This window comes from Penicillium griseofulvum (genome assembly GCF_001561935.1).
Source record: "Penicillium griseofulvum strain PG3 chromosome Unknown contig_80, whole genome shotgun sequence".
NCBI lineage: Eukaryota > Fungi > Ascomycota > Eurotiomycetes > Eurotiales > Aspergillaceae > Penicillium > Penicillium griseofulvum.
Window position 1 is genome coordinate 2803321 of NW_024467471.1, and position 19391 is coordinate 2822711.

The window sequence follows — 19391 nt, forward strand, 5'->3', positions numbered from 1 at the left end:
ATAGAAAAAACAAGAAGTACACCAGAAGTAATTGCAATTCTTGAGAATGACGATATAGATATACCCGTGCCCTAAACCCTACATCCTAATTGAGTATCCCCGAACTAAATCTCGATGGGAGATAGGAAGTAGAGTCCAGACAGTAGAAGATAATTTTCAAAATAAAGAACTTATTTAGATACTTACACCTCTATCTCCGTGTCATTTGAATGGGTCAAATAAAAGAATGAGTCATGAGGGTATCCCCGCGTACATAGTTGTATGTGACCAATTAGATCACATGCCGATCCCGCCCAAAAATTCATGTTATCCCACCATCCCACCATCCCACTTTTTGCTCTCTGTAACCAACACATTATGGCGGATTCCAACCCTGTTCAAGAGGCTACTGCCTCCATCGCCAACCTTCTTCTCGACGAAGTCACCGGCGAGAAAGTCTCCAAGACTGAATTGAAGAGACGCCAGAAGCAGCGTGAGAAGGACGCCAAGAAGAAGGAGAAGGAAGCTGCTGCTCCCCCTAAGCCCAAGGCTGAAAAGAAGACATCTGCTGAGGAAGATGAGGCCAACCTGACTCCTAACGTTAGTCCTGTTACTTCTGGGTCAATTCCCGGCTTCTGCGTAAGCTAATTAATGCGTCATTCTAGCAATACTTCGAGATTCGCTGCAAGAAGATCAACAAGCTGCGCGAGACCAAGCAGCCGGATCCCTACCCGCACAAGTTCCATGTCGATACCGACCTCCGCAACTTCCTCAAGGAATATGAGGGTCTCCAGAAGGGCGAGCAGAAGCCCGAGGTTACCGTTCGCGTTGCTGGCCGTATCTACACCAAGCGTACCTCCGGCAACAAGCTGAACTTCTACGATATCCGCACCGAAGGTGTCAAGGTCCAGGTCATGTGCCAAGCGCAATTCTCTACCGGAAAGCCCTTTGAAGAACAGCACGAGCTACTTCGCAGAGGTGATATCGTGGGAATCGTTGGTTTCCCCGGTAGAACTAACCCCAAGAACCGTGACGATGGTGAACTTTCCATCTTCGCTACTGAAGTTATTCTCCTAACACCTTGCCTTCACGCCATTCCTTCCGAACACTACGGCTTCCAGGACAAGGAGCTACGTTTCCGTCAGCGCTACCTGGATCTTATCATGAATGATAGTTCACGTCAGATCATCCAGAAGAGAGCAAAGATTGTCTCCTACATCCGTCAGTATCTCGATAGCCGTGATTTCACTGAGGTTGAGACTCCTATGATGAATGCTATTGCTGGTGGTGCCACCGCTAAGCCCTTTGTAACCCACCATAATGACCTCGACATGAACCTCTTCATGCGTGTTGCTCCTGAGCTTTATCTCAAGATGCTGGTCGTTGGTGGACTGAACCGGGTCTACGAGCTCAATAAGCAGTTCCGCAACGAGGGCATTGACCTTACTCACAACCCTGAATTCACCACCTGCGAGTTCTACCAGGCTTACGCTGATGTGTACGACCTGATGGACATGACCGAGGACCTCGTTTCCGGTCTGGTTAAGCACATTACTGGTGGTTATGAGACCGTATTCCACACCCAGTCTGGCGAAACCTACAACGTGAACTGGAAGGGCCCCTGGCGACGAGTGGAGATGATGCCTGCTCTAGAGGAGGCCTGCGGCGAAAAGTTCCCTCCTGGTGACCAGCTCCACACCCAGGAGACCAATGATTTCCTCAAGCGCATTTTGAAGAAGATGAACGTGGAATGCTCGGCTCCTCATACTAATGCTCGCATGCTTGACAAACTGGTTGGCGAATTTATCGAGAACACTTGCATCAACCCTACCTTTATCACCGGCCACCCCCAGATGATGTCGCCACTTGCCAAGAAGCACCGCCAAATGGCCGGTCTTTGCGAGCGCTTTGAGGCTTTCGTTTGGTAAGTTATCACTCAACTCATAATTACTTGGAACCTCCCTATGCGTCCAATTTTGCACCAAGAACTGGCCAATCATCTTTCAGGGAATTTTAGCTAACTCACTACAATTATAGCACCAAGGAGATTGTCAATGCTTATACCGAGTTGAATGATCCCTTTGACCAGCGTATGCGCTTCGAGGAGCAGGCCAACCAGAAGGCTCAGGGTGATGACGAGGCTCAGATGATTGATGAGACTTTCTGCCAATCCCTCGAGTACGGTCTGCCCCCGACTGGTGGCTGGGGTATGGGTATTGACCGCCTGGTCATGTTCATTACCAACAACTACAGCATCAAGGAGGTTATGACCTTCCCCATGATGAAGGAGGACAAGACCGCTGCCGACCCCAAGACTGCTGCCGAGGTCGTCGGTATTGAGCCTACCCCCGAAGAAGGAATCCGTATGTTATTAATATCAGCAAATTTCCACGAACCGGTATCACTGACGATGAATATACAGCCCACAAATGAATAAAGTGATATGATTGCCCGACATCAGAATGTTATGCTATTGATGTGTGATGCGTCTTGGGAGATTACATTCTCTGTCTTATGAAAAATACAGCAGATAAAATAGGTGTTCAGAATATCTCTGCCAAATAGCCAATTTTCAAACAACTTCCTTGTATTCGTCCAAGATCAGAGTCGGTACATGTAGAACAGAAGATATCTCATCTGCATAAGGTAGGAAGGCCACCTAGGCATGGACATCTCACTGACATTCAGCCCGAATACGGTTGACTAGAGGTTGATCAACTGTTAAAATTTAATCAAGTATACCTGGGCAACATTGTCAAGGGTTCCGATCTGTTTGCTTGTCCTTGAGCGGCACTCCCCTCAAACTACCAGGCGTCATCCGATCCCATGAGACTGTATATAACAATGCCCAGTACAACTTGCATCTGAGACTCTTCATCAACCCCAAGCCTTTTATCTACACCTACCACATATCCATATTCATTTCCATTTCGTACATCTCCTATTCCTTCAGTTTGTTCAGCACTTTCTTCAAACATTATCAAGTACCATCGAGCTCTGTTGCAAATCATGGCGAATAATACTATGCCTCTCCCTCGCATCCCAGACCTGAGTCTCCCGTCTTTTCGAGAGCTCGACGAGTCTATCGAGGCCAACAGGCGCAACCAACCGAGCTCGCATCTTTCTGATAACACACATGACGAAACAGACAGCATTGCCTCATCTTCGTCACAAAATATCAATACCCTTCCCAACCAGTATCCACCCTATCCAGCTCAAGGATGGCTTTTACCGCCTGACCCCAGCCAGAATGTTTGTACTTATCCATCTCGCCTTGAGGTATCATTCTAAAATCTAGCTAGGCTTTTCGAGAACCCGGATTTAACTACCAAACCGTGCGCGCAGAATGATAGATATTGACTGTGTATCATACATAGCTGACATTCCAACAGCAGGGCCCTGCCAAGGTGCTTCAACCGTCTGTCAGGGCGCTTCAACCCGATGTGAACGTTGGCAGGGGTAAGGAAGAAATAAGAAGACTATTCATTTCAGGCCTGAAGTACCGCTCACGCACCCATCCTACAGAGATAACCCCCACCCCTCAACTTTGTCTTCCTCTGAATGAACCTCAGACATCACCAATCCCAACGCAGTCGACTCCTAGCTCCGCACACACAACGTTAACACTCCGCGGACAACCATCTCCAAGCATTCCGATATCAGCAACGGAGACCTCCCCCAGCCAGACTCAAGCAATCTTAGCAAATCCGCAGCAACCCAACGAGCAACCTCGCCGTCAAAGGGTGAACCGCGATGGAGCCGCAAACCACCGAGCCCAGAGACGCCGAGTGGGCGTTCACTTCTCGGAGGTAGCAGCCCACACCGCAAAATGCGATGTCTGCAACAAGCGTAACAAGAACGGCATGGCTCGCTGCCAGAACTGCGGCTGGCAAATCTGCCGCAAGTGTCTGACCGATCGAAACGGAGACAGAACACATGCTTCCTTTGGAGCTACCCATGTCCCGGAAATTGGCGGCGATATCCCTGTATCTTTGTCGTCTATGGATGGGAGTCAAGATCGATCCTCCGAGTCCATTGCACAAGTGAGGGCTGCGCAGACCCTGCTGGATCTTGGATCATTTGGTCACGGAACTGGAACTTCTAGTACTTTCGGTGGTGAGGGAAGTCAGCCAGGTGGACGGAATGTGGATTCTGCACGTGGTCAGGTCTTGCAGCAGCAGGTCGATGCTTTGTCCACTGATTCTGATATGACCTTGTCTGTTGTTGGAGATCAGGAGTGGCCTCAGGATGAGAATGATATTCCTATTGGCGAGGACGGTCTGCCTATTGGATATATCATAACACGGCGCAACCCTGCGCGTGCTGCGAGGCCTTCTACGAAGATGGCGGAATAACTCTGTGGATTTGATTAAGCAGGCAAGAGCAAGAGAGTATCGTTGAGATCTGGGAGACGAATGTTAGCAAATGGTGAAAGGCAAGTGTGGAAGCATGGAAGATGAGGGCAAGAAGTATGAAAGATGAGAAAGAAAGAGAAGCAAAAAAAAAAAAAAAAAACAAAAACACAACGGATTGGGCGAGCTTTGGGAAAATCAATTTGCACTTAGGTAGATCAACCAATAAAACTTCATTTAAGTTTCCAAATATATTTTTACAATGAGCAACAATGCTAGATAGTTATACAATGAGACTCAAGAATCGCTCGAGTCAACAGATGAATGGAGATGGTATCAATGACCAGGACGATTGGTAAATATAATCAACCCCGGTCGACATGTTCATACAGTGGAGAGGCAAGGTTATTAGACTCTCTTCACAGCAGAGGCAGCCGTGCTAGAGAGCTGCTGTGACCGAGCTTTCGCAGCCATCTGCAACAGCTTGGCTGTGCGCGATGGATGCCAAACTCGGCTTCCCAAGACGATGACCCAGGTCAGGAGGAACAAGCTGCCAGCCTGGTGGGCGGAGGCAAGCGGGGTGGGAACAAGGTAGAGGAGAGTAGTAATACCAAGTCCGACTTGGCAGCAAGCGAAGGCAAAGACGCCGTGGACGCCCTTTCTAGCGGGTGCCGGCAGGAAGCGCTTCATGGTCGGCGCGCGGCGCGTGTAAGCCATCAAGGCGCAAATGGCGGTGAAGGTGGTCATTGCGAGGACGCGGTGGTCAAGCTGAACAAGAGAAGGATTCTCGAGCATGTTGCGCCACCAAAGATCGGAGCGGTCCTCGTGACGGGAGTAGCGGGAATCGAACAGCTCCTCCTTGGGAGGTGCTAGTCCTTTACCCATCCATGGGAATTCGTTGTAGATAAGTCCAGCATCAAGACCAGCAACCAGACCGCCGGAAATGACAGTTGTGAAGACCAAGAGGGCGATACCGGCGACGGAGCGGCGGAAGAAGGCCAGCTTCGGGTCGCGCAGCGCATTCAGCTCATTGATTCCAGCAGCGGCATCAGCCATCAACCGCTGGGACCGCAAAATAGCAAGACCGTTCCACAACATCGCGACGTAGCAAGCGAAAGCAGCACCCAAGTGAGCAGTCAGACGGTATTGGCTCACTCGCGGGTGACTGCCAGGAGCAAAGAGATCATCCTTCAAGCCAGACTTGACCATCCACCAGCCAAGGAATCCCTGGAAACCAATAAGACCAGCGATTCCAAAGAGACGCCACGCCATGGGCGTGGACACCTTCTTCCGGGCGACGAAGTAGACAGCAGGCAGCACAAACGAGATTCCGACAAACCGGCCCCAGAGCCGGTGAATCCATTCCATATAGTAGATCGACTTGAACTCGGATAGGGTCATGTTCGGGTTAAGCAATTGAAATTCGGGAGAGGCGCGGTACTTTGAGAACTCATCCTCCCAATGTTCCGCGTTCATTGGAGGGAGGGAGCCGGTAACAGGTCGCCATTCGGTGATACTCAATCTGTGCCAAAAATTTGTCCGGTTAGCGTTGGAAGCTCACTTTTCTTGAAAAAAAATCATTCCAGCCCACATACCCTGATTCTGTCAACCGAGTCAAACCACCGAAGACCACAATTCCAAAAACACTGGCCGCACTGCCTAGAAGCCAGTAGGCAACGGTCTTGTCGCTAATTTTGGGGAAGCTCGATTTGCCTTTCGCGGCGCCCTCTCCGACTGCCCCGGCAACGGCCGGTGCCACATTTGAGCGCTTGAGACTAGAGGTGAAGAATTCACGGTTCTGTTTGTTGAGAAGGGTCGATTTGGTGGGTTGACGGAACTGGAGGGCTCCGAATTGGCGGATTGATTTGGCTGCATAGCCCTGACTTGGGAGGCATTGGGATGTGAAAAAGTCCTTGGCCAGGCGAGGCGCAACACTCCGCCATAGCGACAGAGAGCTCCTCAGAGAAGCCATGGTTAAGGCAGATGAGTGAGTGAAGAAGGTTGTTGAAATTCGGGGATTGTACGATGCCGCGGAATGCCTTGGCCAATCAGCAGTGGAGCATTTGTCGAAGTGGAATAGCACTGTCAATAGTGCAAAACAGCTGATTTTGTGGAATTGAATTGATAACTGAGAGAATACTAATATTTACACTGTTCGAATCTAAATTGACCTTGATCATCCATGTACAGGCCTAATATCAGTGTTGATGCCTCAGGCGGCTACGCGGGCGTTGTGATCGCCGCAGCTCCAGCCGTCAGCATTGTATTGATCCGCATCACTTAACTCCCTTCCCAGCACAACACCAACATGTCCTACGCTCTAGAATCTAAGAAGCGAAAGTTTCATCGCGTTCTCGAATCAATCTCCAAACCTCTTACCTCCGATAGCGCGCCCAAAACAGCCCCTGCGGCGCCGACGACGGTGCAAGACCGTATCTCCGCCAATTTATCGATCAAGAAAGTACGCTTGGCCAGTGCCGACCCTTCAGAGCTCACAGCGGTGCGCAACTCAATCCAGAAGATCTCCCGACCAGCGCACCGGATTGCATCCGCAAATAAGCGCCCAACCTTTGTCCCTTGGGACCGTGAACGTTTTCTCGAGCGGTTAGAGACCTTCCGCCGTGTCGACAGATGGACGTCAAAGCCGTCTCCGATCAATGAAGTACAATGGGCCAAGCGTGGTTGGATATGTACAGATGTTATGCGCGTCACCTGCGTGAGTGATTGCGGTGGCGCTGTCGTTGTGAAGCTTCCTGATGAGATCGATGAGCTTGACGGTTTCAACACTGAGAAGGTGGAGGAGCGCAAGGAAGTTCGTGAGTGTCCCGTCATATCGCTGGCCTAGCTAAGCGATATAATGTGCTCACCTATATATCTATAGGTGCGAGGCTGGTGGATGAGTATGCAAAAATGCTCAGTAGTGCTCATGGCGAAAGCTGTCCCTGGCGAAACAAGAGCTGTGATGGTGAGTCTGAATGGGACACTGAGCACTTTCGGTACTATGACTAACATCGTATTAGCAACTATCCAACATCTTCCTTTGACAAATTGTGATACTGCCCTATCGGGACTTCACAAGCGATATACAAATATCTCGCAAATGGGCGATAAATTACCAGCCGATGATATCGTTCATACCCCAGAAGGCCTTGACCTTGATGCCTCTATCAAAGGACTTCCGGAAGAATGGTTCAAAGAAGCCGAGAAACCTACAGGATCCAGCACTGAAGAGACCCAGCCTACCATCGTTGATAACCAAGACTCGACAGAGACACATACACCTGTTAATCGAGCTGCACTGGCACTAGCATTTCTCGGCTGGGATACTGCCTCTGATGGAGCTGCGGGGCTAGTTGGATGCGGTGCGTGTTTCCGTCGCCTAGGGTTGTGGATGTACAAACCCAAAGATAATGGAGACGTGACCGTCTACACTTCCCTCGACGTGGCCGATGAACACATGGAGTATTGTCCCTGGATCGACAAAGTAGCCCAGAGTGGCACTGGACGGCCGAACGAGAAGCTGGCGGAACTTCGCGCTGGGTGGCAGATTGTCGCGGAGGCTGTAAAGGTCAAACACCGCCGCAGACTGCGCACTATGGGTTCCACAGATACATTGCGGACAGATCCAGGCGTACCAACTGAGACTCCAGGCGATGAAGAAAACACAGAGGCGAAAAAGAAAGCAGACCGTGAGTGGTGGGCGAAGATTCGACGAGTGAGACAGGTTTTGACGGCTAAGTCGCCAAAGCGGAAGGCTGTTCTTCCTCAATGACCATCATTCTGTCTTCTTTTCTGTTCAATATACATTAATTGGGAGCGTGGGTTTTATTCATGGGGTCAAAGTGCATCTTCCAGCGGCTTGTGTTTTCCAATTAGCTTCGATCTATGGCATTGTGAGACGCGATACTTCGCAATGGTGAAAAAAAAAAAAATTATCTCAAATTCATACCTATACACCTTAATCTCAGAGTTCATCGAAGATTGTAAACAGCTTGAGATGAATGGCGCCGGGGAGTTAGGGTTGGTTTGGAACACTCTGATTGGCCAAGATCCGGAGCTCATTGACCTTCTTCGGACCCCGGCCATTGCTCTGATATAACTCTGACTTCCACAACTTCGGCAATGTTTCTGTGAAATCAATTTTTGCAAGATTATCCAAGTTTCGATATTCACCTTTCTTTCCTCCCTAGACTCCCGCGACCGTTATCCTCCCGGATCACTTTCTTTGAACAGTTCACAACTTTACCCACGTCGCCATGGATCATCCTAATGGAGATGGAGCCCGTGATGGAGCTCCTGGGCGCTCAACCCCCCGTTCACCTGCCCGCTCGAATACTACATACCCTTCCAATGCGGGCCGACACAGAAGCATAGAACAAGATGGTTCAGCAGACGGATCGAACAATTTATCAACCGCGGCATCCAAGCGCAAAAGACTCCAGGAAAGGCACCAAGCCCTCCGCAAACGGGGCCGAACTCCACCGTCAGTATTCTCGCGACGAAATCGCTCCCGCAGCCCAGGCGGCGCTCCGCCACGCGAAGACCGACGCTCTCGATCGCCACTACAGCCTCGCCGCTCCCCTTCCCCCGATGCACCCCGTCAACGCAAGAGACCGGGCGGCGGAGCCCGACAGGGACTCCTAGACCGTGAAACATTACGACGCAAACAGGAGGAGCGTGAGCGTGCAGAGCAGGAGGAGGCTATGCGTAATTCTCAGCAGCGCGGCGTCGCGGACGTGGTCCGACAACACTACAACGCGGTTCCCGAGAGAGGCCGTGAGTGGCGGAAGACAGAGAGCAAAATCAAGGGTCTACGAAGCTTCAACAACTGGGTGAAGAGTACTCTGATTCAGAAGTTCTCTCCAGATGAGAATTTCGTTGCGCGATTTGACGATACCAAGGACTGGGCGGACGACAGCCAAGGGCCGCCGCCCGCTGCCGATCAAAAGCTCCTCGTACTGGATCTGGGTTGTGGTAAGGGTGGCGATCTGGGTAAGTGGCAACTGGCGCCTCAGCCGGTTGACCTCTATGTCGGTCTTGACCCTGCCAATATCTCCATTGAGCAGGCGCGTGGCCGGTACAATGAGATGCGCACGGGCCGCGGTCAGCGAGGCCGTAGACCACCCCAGCCGATTTTCCATGCCGAGTTCTACCCGAAAGACTGTTTCGGCGAGTGGCTGGGCGATATTGACATCGTCCAGCGGGTTGGTATCGATGCCAATGCCGGCCCCGGTGGATCTATCATGGCCTCTCGCTACGGTGGTGGCGGCTTCGACATCGTCACTTGCATGTTTGCCATCCACTATGCCTTTGAGACTGAGGAGAAGACACGCCAAATGCTCAGCAATGTCGCGGGTTGCTTGAAGAAAGGCGGTCGTTTCCTTGGCGTTTGCCCCAACTCAGATGTCATTACCAGCCGGGTGTCCGCCTTCCATAAGCAGCGCAAGGAGCGCGAGGCCGCCAAACCTGCTGAACCGGAAGGCCCCGAGGACGGTGAAGTCGAGGAGGATGAACGGGCCCAGTGGGGTAACGATATCTACCGCGTCCAGTTCCCTGGCGCAACCCCCGAGGATGGAATCTTCCGTCCGCCTTTTGGTTGGAAGTATAGCTACTTCATGAAGGAGGCAGTGGAAGAAGTTCCTGAATACGTCGTTCCATGGGAGGCTTTCCGAGCGTGAGTGTCGGCCATCATCACGTTTTACCATACATAGCTAACCTTTCACCTAGCCTAACCGAAGATTACAACCTGGAGCTGCAATACCGCAAGCCATTTTTGGATATCTGGGAGGATGAGAAGAACCACCCCGAGCTGGGCCCGCTCAGTGAGCGGATGGGCGTCAGAGACCGCGTGACCGGTGCTTTGAATATGACGGAGGAAGAGAAGGAAGCTGCTAGTAAGTAAACCCCGGATTTGCATTGCTCTTTTCAACTGCTAACAGATGACATCGCTAGGCTTCTACCATGCATACTGCTTCTACAAGGTATAGGCTATCATGTATACTTCGAGTATTGCATTGACCCTATGTGTATTCTCTTCCCCGCTCGGCATTTGTACTTACAATTCCAAAGAATCATAAGAATTATAGGTCTCGAAGCAACCAGAGTTTGCAACAAGACTTATATCATAAAAAACCTCCATTTATGATTACAGTCCTCAACTGTCCACGGGCATATATACTTCCAATCAAAACTCCAGTTCTTAAGTTTCGAGTCTACAGGTTATTCTTTTTACTACCTTTGTATACATCTACCTAGACACTGTTCCGTTAATTGACACTGTTAAGCTTTATAGTGTGAATAATTCCAAGCCACAGTAACAGGAGTCCGGCTAGCGCAATGATAGCGCGTAAAACTTCTATAAATTCCGCCCCCTTCGCGCGGTGGAAGGGGGCCAGATAGGCTACATACTTTGGCAAGTTATATTGCAATGAGAAGAAGATTTCGGCTAATCTACTGATATACATGTTCAGATAACTGATATGGCGTCAAGATCGAAGGAACAATATATATATGACTATAGGGGGAGATATTTGCCCACATATTTATATTCCTTATATAGATGGATGGAATATGTAAAAGGTCCTACTAATTTATGTAGATGATTATAAAAAATCAGCTATTTGAAAACCACCATCAATGGTGCTTAGTGAACTTGTCGGTTTAGTATGAACTGTTCGGCTTAATAGGGACTACGCGCAAGGCTAGCTTATATGGAGAGACGTAGCGATATGCCAAGGCTGAGGTCCAAGCTCAGGGTCTATCTTGTAGGGATCCTACGGGGTATGCGTTGTCCATTTGCGGGTTTTGGGGGTAGATTGTGGGGTGTGATCGAGTCGTGAGCGGGTGATCACTGGGGTCTCTTGGCGGGGTATATACCGTTAGAGGAACTGCATTAGGTTGCTACGATATAATATTTTGTAAAGTAGATCTGTGCTCAAATCAGATGTGTATATGGACGCCAAGCCACTCGTATTTTTGATATGGTGTTGGATGGGTGATGATTGTTGCAACTCATCTGACGTCCGATTGGGACGGGTTTCAGGGCAAATACGAGATTATGTAGATTTTATCAAATTACATTGAACAGAACCTTGCTGGTAAATCGGTATCGATGGTTAAGGCGTTCTATTCGTAACCTCTTCATTCTAAGTAGACTGCTGAGTATGTATATGACTGAGGTAGGGTTTCATCCATCACTAATTACATCACACAGCCCCCACGCATGAGTTACTATCAAGGTAACTCCGGCGCTATTGCGGCAACATCATTATGCCGGATTTAGTTGCTCGAGTATCACGAAATAGCATCGGCCGTACTTCAATCTTCCCCGACGAACTACATTGTAACTTGAATGGGTTTGTGGCACGAAGAGATGTTTCAAATATGTTGCCTTGAGTTCCCCCAAGGAGTGATTCAATAGCATCTGAACTTCGCGTAATTGAAGGAATATTAACGGTGTAGGTGTAGGAGTCAGTAGGACAGCGTTGGAGAGCTCCAAGCGGCCCACCTGGGCACTCCATCCGATAAGGCTTATCGCTGATATATGTAACCCCAAATAGGACTAGCGCCATCGCGTCTCGCGTCGGGGTTTCGAGATGCGCTTTGTTACTAGACTTTCTTTGTCAACGGCTTGGAAGCCCTGTACTCGAATCAAAGCATAAAAACCCTGATAATCCAGATCCCACCAACTCACCTGCTACAAATTTTCCCCAACAATAATGTCAGCAACACCAAGCCGACGGCAGTCATCTCAGCCGCATCCACAATCAGCACAATCACGCCGACGAAACGCAACGCAAGCCTCAGTTTTGGATGTAACACCTCTACCAGAATATCAGACGCCCGAGGCTCCCCTCACAGCAGAAAGCCAGCGCCGAATCGCCGCTCTACTCGCATCACACCACCTCCGCACCCTCCGCACCCACCTCCAACATGCCGCCGAGAAACTCACACACTCAGGCGGTGAAGTAAATGAACGGCTTAGCGATGCCCGGGTTCGGTATGAAAAAGCAAAGGAGGTACGCCGGAGTGAAGGCGACGAGAATGTCGACGACGACGAGAGCAGTGAAGAGTACCAGCGGCTTGCTGAGGCAGAGGCTCGAGTTGATGCTATTACTGCGCGGATGGAGGAGAAGACACGACTGATTGTCGACTCAGAAGTAAAGCTCCAGGGGCTTACAGATGCGATTGGTCAAATTGAAAGGGAGGAGGGCGAGAATGTCGCTACTGCTTTGGGGGTCAGACAAACCCGTCAACAGCGGGCGAGACAGAGAGCCAATGCGGTCGATGAAGACGATGGGACTGAAGATCCTACCGACGGTGATTATGAAGATGAGCAGGAGAAAGAGATGCGGGAACGCAATGCAGCCAACCCGCCCAGTCGCAAGCTGGTGGACAAGTTGACAGAGGGCGTTCAGCAATGGGATGAGCTTTCTTTGACAGAGAGGTATGGGATTTGTCATTTTGGTGGCTGCTATACTTGAAAGTGCAGAAACTGACAACTACAATTCAGATATGCCAGCAATAACTCTTACATCGGCTTCTACCGAATGGTGCATGACGCCAAGTTCCCGGGCGACGATGTCCCGCCATTGCCTCACTCATCTACATGGTTTGAACACATGGAAGATACGACTACACGATCAGGAGTACAGACACGCACGCGCAACCAGAACCGTGCCGTCTCGCCCGGCTCGGACGATGACATTGCCATTGAGCGCGAGCGCATCTCCCTCAAATGTCCATTGACTCTCACGTCTTACCAGGATCCTGTGACGAGCACGAAATGTCCCCACAGCTTCGAGCGCGAGGCTATTATGGATATGATCAATCGCAGCCAGACGACTATTCCGCCTCCGGCTTCTCGTAGGGGACAGCGCCGCGTCCGCGTGGTCAAATGTCCTGTTTGTTCTACGCCGTTGACTGCGGATGATTTCAGACCAGATCCTGTTCTACTACGTCGTGTTCGACGTGCACAGGAGCTTCAGAAGCGCGAGGAAGAGGATGATCACCTTGAAGGGGATGGGAGAAAGCAGAAGGACCGAAGTACCGGTATTACCTTGGGTAGTGATGGGGAAAGTGATGATGATGCTATGGATGTTGATGCCCAGCCTACCTCACAGCGTGTCAAAATGGAGCCGCTCAGTCAGCCTGCTCCGGTTCAATCTGATGAGTCGGGCGATGATGCGGAGAGTCTAGATGCTGAGATTGAGGATGCGGAGAATGGGGATGGGGAGAGTGAAGAGGGAGAGGATGAAGAGGTGGAGACTGAACAACAGAATGAACCGGTGGATATTGAGCAACCCCACAGCGGAGAACCAAATGAAGTGGAGATGGATGACCCCGATAATGAAGCGGAGAATGAAGATGGTGAGATTGAACACGCGCAAATCGAAGAAGCGCAGAATGAAGAGCAAAATGAAGAGATGGAAACTAACAACTCTGACAATGAAGGGGGGAGCGAGGAAGTCCCCGACGAAACGCAGAATGAAGAGCAGAATGACGAGATTCACATTGAAGTGGAGAATGCAGATGTGGAAAGCGACGTTCAGAAAGTGGCTTCTCAAGATGTGCAACCCGATGTACAGGGTGAAGGTCAGGATAAAGATGACAGTGACAGCGGAGAGAGCACCAGTACAGACAGTGAAGACAGTGATATTGAACCCAAAGTCGAGAGTGGGTCTGAGGATAGCGTGGAGAGCGTGGAGAGCGAAAGTGATTGATCTGCATGATACCGTCCATTTCAAGCGTTTTTAAATGAAGTTCCCTTCCCTTAAGCCGAGAGAAAAATGAAACATATCAAAATGGGAAATTCCTATTGCTTTTAGAACCGTTTCTGTACCTAGATGTCAGATTAGATATCTTTCTAGATGCCTTGAATATCTTGGAAGTGTCACCTCATCCGAAAAGAGAAATCTGTAAAAACGTTAATCTCCTCGTGCCTCCCCCGCAGTCGAACCAACGGAATGGGCTGGGGGACCCGAACCAATGAACGTGGGGTATAACCGTTTTAAGCTTAGCGTTGGTTCTCTTCTCAGCTTATACGGGCCATTTTCTAGGTCTTCTCCTTTTTTTTTTTCTTTTTTTTTATAGACAACTGATGCGACTCTAATCCTAGATCTCCAACTCTATTAGCCGAAACTATCCAAAAGCCCCATAGTAACCTCGATGACCCTATAAATACTACATCTCTTATCCAGTTATCACGCGACAACCCCAGTTTACCCACAAAGAAACAGTACCATCAGGGTGTAACACTGCTATCAAAGCGCAGCCCCCCCCCCCCCCAAAATCACCTAAACTCCAAGTAGACAACTTTCCCGTCCAATTGTATTAACCACCAATATCTAACCTTTAATTTTTTTATCTTTTTTTTTCTAAGGCCAGCCACATAAGTGTAGCTCTAGCCCGTGACAGAATCCAATACTACCCTAGTAGACTATATTGATCTATCTCTAAATTGAAATTCGTACCTACCACTTTTTCTTGGCCTATACTTTTAACAGGGGTACCGTCGTACAAGCTATCTTTTTTATTTTTTGTTTAAAGATCTCCAAACCTCCTTTTTGATCTTCCTTCCCCACACACCTCTTACCATCCTCTACATCTTTTACCCATCTATTCTTCTGCTCCGCTCTCATTCATAATGGATGAACGGAAGACTCCCCCAGCATATTCTTCCGAACCCGTCGAGACATTGACCCGACCAGCAGGATGGATGTACAAGGATAAAAACATCGGCAAATTCTCCACGGGCTGGTATGCCTCTCCACGCATCCAGCTAGGCATGGTCGCCTTTGTTTGCTTCCTCTGCCCAGGCATGTTCAACGCCCTCAGTGGAATGGGCGGTGGTGGCAAGTCCGATCCCAGCTTGGCTGATAAAATGGTACGATTTGACCTCGGGAACTTTTGCTATCTCGTCTCCACTCTGTTTCACATCTGATACTCCGAAACTCTGATCACATTACTCCGTACATCCCTCTAACAGCACCAGAACATCGCTTTGAACAGTACTTTCGCCGTGGTGGGTTTCTTCGCTGGAACTGTCGTCAACCGTATCGGCGTCCGTCTGTCCCTCTCCTTCGGCGGAGTCGGTTACTGCATTTACTCCATTAGTCTGCTCGTCTCCGAACATGCATATGTCCCCGGTTTCAACATTTTCGCCGGCGCCTTCCTCGGTGTGTGCGCTGGTCTGCTCTGGGCCGCGCAGGGAACCATCATGATGTCCTACCCAATCGAGCAACAGAAGGGTCGTTACTTCTCCTGGTTCTGGGGTATTTTCAACGTCGGCGCCTGTATTGGTAGCTTGGTATGACAACCCATCTTGGCTTGTCGCAATCAACTCTAACAATCACAGATCCCCCTGGGCCAAAATATCCATGTTAAGGAGAACAAGACCGTCGGCGATGGAACTTACATCGCATTCATCGTGCTCATGTTCGCAGGTGCCGTCCTCGCCCTCTTCCTCTGCGACGCAGACAAAGTCATCCGTCGCGACGGCTCCCGCGTCATCCTCATGAAGAACCCCTCGTGGAAATCAGAGATCGTCGGATTGTGGGATACCATCCGCGCCGAACCATGGATCATCCTCTTGTTCCCCATGTTCTGGTCCTCGAACTGGTTCTACACATACCAGCAGAACGCCATCAACGGAGCTTACTTCAACACCCGCACTAAGGCGCTCAACGGATTCCTGTACTGGTTTGCGCAGATCGTCGCCGCCGTCATCATGGGTCCCCTGCTTGATACCGAGCGCGTTCGTCGCTCCCTCCGTGCTAAGATCGCCCTCGTCGTCCTTTTCGTCCTAACCGTCGTCATCTGGGGTGGTGGTTATGCTTGGCAGGTGCGATATACCCGTGAGAGCGTGAATCCCAAGACCACCGGTTTCAAGGGCTGGGATTGGACTACCAAGGGCTACGAAGGTCCCATGTTCCTCTACTTCTTCTACGGCATGTACGATGCTGCTTGGCAGGGTCTTGTCTACTGGTATGATATCTTTTCTCCTTCCCCTATACTTAACTGACATTTTCTAGGATCATGGGCGCTCTCGGTAACTCCGGCCGTAAGCTCGCCAATTTGGCTGGTTTCTACAAGGGTCTGCAATCCGCCGGCGCGGCTGTTATGTGGTCGTTGGACGAGAGGAAGATCCCCTTCATGAACGAGTGGGCCTCGAACTTCGGTCTTCTGTGTGGCTCGATCCTCATCGCTGTTCCCGTTGTCTTCTTCAAGATCAAGGATACTGTTCCCGTCGAGGAGGAGCTCGAGGGTACCGGCGAGACGCTCGAGGATGTGCTGCCCCCCGGCGCCATTGAGTCCAAGCGTGTTGGAGATGATAAGATCTAATCCGAACTAATATGTGCATTGGAACGTGGATCTTTTGTTTTCTTTTCGTTTTTGCGACAGGCGTCTTGTTCTGTGGTGGATCTAGAAGTTCATGTCGATCTGACTTGAGCTTTAGGTCTTGATCGTGGTTCTTTTTAACGTCGTCTCATGATTCCCGACCATCTGGCTTGTACGTCAGTGGTATACTTTGGGTCTCTATTTTTATGAAAGTCGATTTTAATGGTGACTTGTTTCACTTTCATGATGACATGTGTCTCCTTTGTGTTTCTCTTCTATAGGGCTTGTCTTCTGATTTGCCGTGGAATGGGATTATTCACATATCAATGGAAAGACTTTACTGTGTCTACACATTTTTTCCTATTAGTAGATTTAATTCCTCCGAGTCGGTGTATAGGTTCACACACTGAAGTATATAAACTGTCCTACTATGAAGATAAAAGAGAAAGAAAGAAATAAGCAAGTAAGCTATCTATCCACTGAGGATTCTACCTACTTGCATATCAACCTCAAGACATCGCCGGGACATCAACGTAGAATATGGAGGCAAAGAACAGTAAGACAAGGGGGTATTCGGTCATCCAACGCAGCAAAACAAAATAGAAAAAAAAAGGTCTTGACAAAGACTACGTGTGTTCTGTTGTCGAGCTGGTTTTCCGCGGAGACCGCGTATCCTCCGACATTTCATTTTTTTCTTCCCCGGAATGAAAAAGAAACGGAAATGCTTCGCCGATACCATGCTTTCCGAATGTCCAGCAAATCAACCATGGGTAACTTGGGTGGTTTGTACGAGGTACACAACGGAGCATAAGTTGTTGGATTGGCTGTGTTCCTCCGGATTGTGCTTCCCGTTAAAAATAGCAGATTGTGTCTATTGATAGACTGGGGTAATATTCAGAGCAATGGGTCGATGTGATGCGAAGAGCAAAAAGAATGAAACCCGATCAGACTTTCAAATGTAAAGCAAGTTTACTTGGTGAGGAGATTGAGATAGTCAGCCACGATGAGGGTGACCATCCTATAAATGGAGTCAGTGGGGAAAAGGTAAAATAAGAAGTGGGGGCAACTAACGCATGAGGAGCGATCCGAACGTAGTAAGTTCCGAAACCCCGATAGAAGCGCAACCAACCCTCTTCCTTGGCAACTTTGCGTGCACAATCAATCAAGCCCTTGTAAGGAACCAAGCCGGTCTTAGGATCCTTCTGTTGTTTCTGAAGACGGGTCTTGATGAAATCGAAAGGCAGAGACAAGAAACTAGCAAAGAATCCAGCAATACCAGAAGCAGCAAAGGTCTGATTCTGAGCGGAGAGAGAAGTATGCTGCTTAAGCTGTTGCTTAGCCTCAGAGAAGAAAGTCAACTGGCCCATGTTGAGAGCCATTGCACGGACAACCGTGGGCGAAGCACCAGCCCACAAGGCAGCGAGGCCCTCGGTGCGGGTGATACGAGCGAGAGCATCGAAGACGGAACGGTAGTTTGCGCGAGCCTCGGGGGCTTTAAGGCCGTCGGACTGCATGCGCACGAGGGCCAGATCGGCCGGGTTTCCAATCATCGCTGCGATTCCGCCGGCAGTTAGTCCTGCCGCGGCACGCTCGGCGAAGGTTACTTTTCGGCCTGCGGATTCGGCGCGGACATTGAGCTTCTTGATAAATGTTTCGAAGAATCCAAGACGTGCAGTGGTGTAAACAGCTTGACGGAGGATACCGGCGGACAGACCGGTGTAGAGATCGAGGACTTTGCCGGATGCGATGATATCGCGGGTTACGCCGAGGGCGGATGGGCGAGGACCGGTGCGGGCTCCTTCGCCTGCGAGCTGGAGACGCACTTTGACCATGTCGACGGGTTGAATCACAGCCGTTGCGGTCATGCCGGCCAGTCCACCGTTCAGGAAGGGGAGGGCGGCGCGGGTGTATGGGTGGTGAAGGAAGTCCGTGGGTTTCTCAATAGCGGACTTGGTTGCGGTTTGAGCAGAGACAGCAGCATCGCTGGCGCTGTCTTTGATAGTGGATGCCATGGTGAAGTATCAAGGTACTGGATGCAGGTCAATACAAATGTGTAGTAGAAAAGAACGGGAGAATGCACAAGGAAAAGGCTTTCGGAGGATTAACATCTCCTTGGTGGATTTAGAAGCCACGGGCACGGGGACTATGTTTGGGACCATGGGTACTTACCGATGACGTAGTTTCTTATGAAGAGGTGAGTAGGTCAATAGCACTTGAGGTCAACAGGTTGCAGAAAGTTGAAGAAAGAGAGAAAAGACACAAGAGAAGGAAAGTCACAAGACAAAGTAGGTGCGGGGTGTTTTATGTCGTGTAGAATCCAAGTACTCTGGTACAACGGGGCCTGAGACCTATATACTTCTCTCATCTTCATTCCGAACCGGAGATTATTCCCTTCAACCGATCAACCGAATAACTATCCGTTCCCCGCTTATGCTGTAGAATCCTGAATAGCGCAAGTCGCTAAAAGGCTTCTCCAGAAGTGTGTTGGGCCAATAATATCTACATTGTTTTCATCAATGCGCCAACGAGCACATGCACGCTACGGAGCTTGTCAAAAATGCGGGGAATAGCTCGATGATGTCAACTTTTTCCTTTGATTTTATATAAATACTCAAGTTAGAAGAGTATTTGAATCTCATATATGTAACTGTAACTATGTCTGGGTAATATGTCTTTTGTCTCATATTGTTTAACATTGTGTAATATAGAATTCTTAACTAA

At 49.7% G+C, this 19391-nt stretch overlaps 7 protein-coding genes across 7 annotated transcripts; 5 read left to right on the forward strand and 2 right to left on the reverse strand.

Moving 5' to 3' along the window:
* Positions 1–357: 357 nt before the first annotated feature.
* PGRI_020460 (Nucleic acid-binding, OB-fold) lies at positions 358–4334 on the forward strand (the record flags this gene model as incomplete). The annotated part of the gene is made up of 6 exons (XM_040789759.1): positions 358–579; positions 645–1903; positions 2017–2342; positions 2933–3231; positions 3372–3438; positions 3505–4334. The coding sequence occupies 6 exons, from the start codon at positions 358–360 to the stop codon at positions 4332–4334; spliced, it is 3003 nt and encodes a 1000-aa protein (XP_040646712.1).
* A 405-nt stretch (positions 4335–4739) lies between these two features.
* Positions 4740–6303, reverse strand: cox15 (cytochrome c oxidase assembly protein cox15; the record flags this gene model as incomplete). Its single annotated transcript, XM_040789760.1, has 2 exons — positions 4740–5853; positions 5927–6303. 2 exons carry the CDS (start codon positions 6301–6303, stop codon positions 4740–4742), a joined length of 1491 nt encoding a protein of 496 aa, XP_040646713.1.
* A 336-nt stretch (positions 6304–6639) lies between these two features.
* On the forward strand, positions 6640–8103 carry PGRI_020480 (uncharacterized protein; the record flags this gene model as incomplete). Its single annotated transcript, XM_040789761.1, has 3 exons — positions 6640–7147; positions 7213–7296; positions 7352–8103. 3 exons carry the CDS (start codon positions 6640–6642, stop codon positions 8101–8103), a joined length of 1344 nt encoding a protein of 447 aa, XP_040646714.1.
* A 484-nt stretch (positions 8104–8587) lies between these two features.
* Positions 8588–10318, forward strand: abd1 (mRNA (guanine-N7)-methyltransferase; the record flags this gene model as incomplete). Its single annotated transcript, XM_040789762.1, has 3 exons — positions 8588–10005; positions 10059–10225; positions 10284–10318. 3 exons carry the CDS (start codon positions 8588–8590, stop codon positions 10316–10318), a joined length of 1620 nt encoding a protein of 539 aa, XP_040646715.1.
* Positions 10319–12049: 1731 nt separating this feature from the next.
* On the forward strand, positions 12050–14053 carry PGRI_020500 (SUMO ligase MMS21; the record flags this gene model as incomplete). Its single annotated transcript, XM_040789763.1, has 2 exons — positions 12050–12777; positions 12844–14053. The coding sequence occupies 2 exons, from the start codon at positions 12050–12052 to the stop codon at positions 14051–14053; spliced, it is 1938 nt and encodes a 645-aa protein (XP_040646716.1).
* A 923-nt stretch (positions 14054–14976) lies between these two features.
* Positions 14977–16673, forward strand: PGRI_020510 (DUF895 domain membrane protein; the record flags this gene model as incomplete). Its single annotated transcript, XM_040789764.1, has 4 exons — positions 14977–15216; positions 15319–15639; positions 15688–16316; positions 16364–16673. 4 exons carry the CDS (start codon positions 14977–14979, stop codon positions 16671–16673), a joined length of 1500 nt encoding a protein of 499 aa, XP_040646717.1.
* A 966-nt stretch (positions 16674–17639) lies between these two features.
* On the reverse strand, positions 17640–18682 carry PGRI_020520 (putative mitochondrial dicarboxylate carrier protein; the record flags this gene model as incomplete). Its single annotated transcript, XM_040789765.1, has 2 exons — positions 17640–17688; positions 17742–18682. 2 exons carry the CDS (start codon positions 18680–18682, stop codon positions 17640–17642), a joined length of 990 nt encoding a protein of 329 aa, XP_040646718.1.
* Positions 18683–19391: the final 709 nt, after the last annotated feature.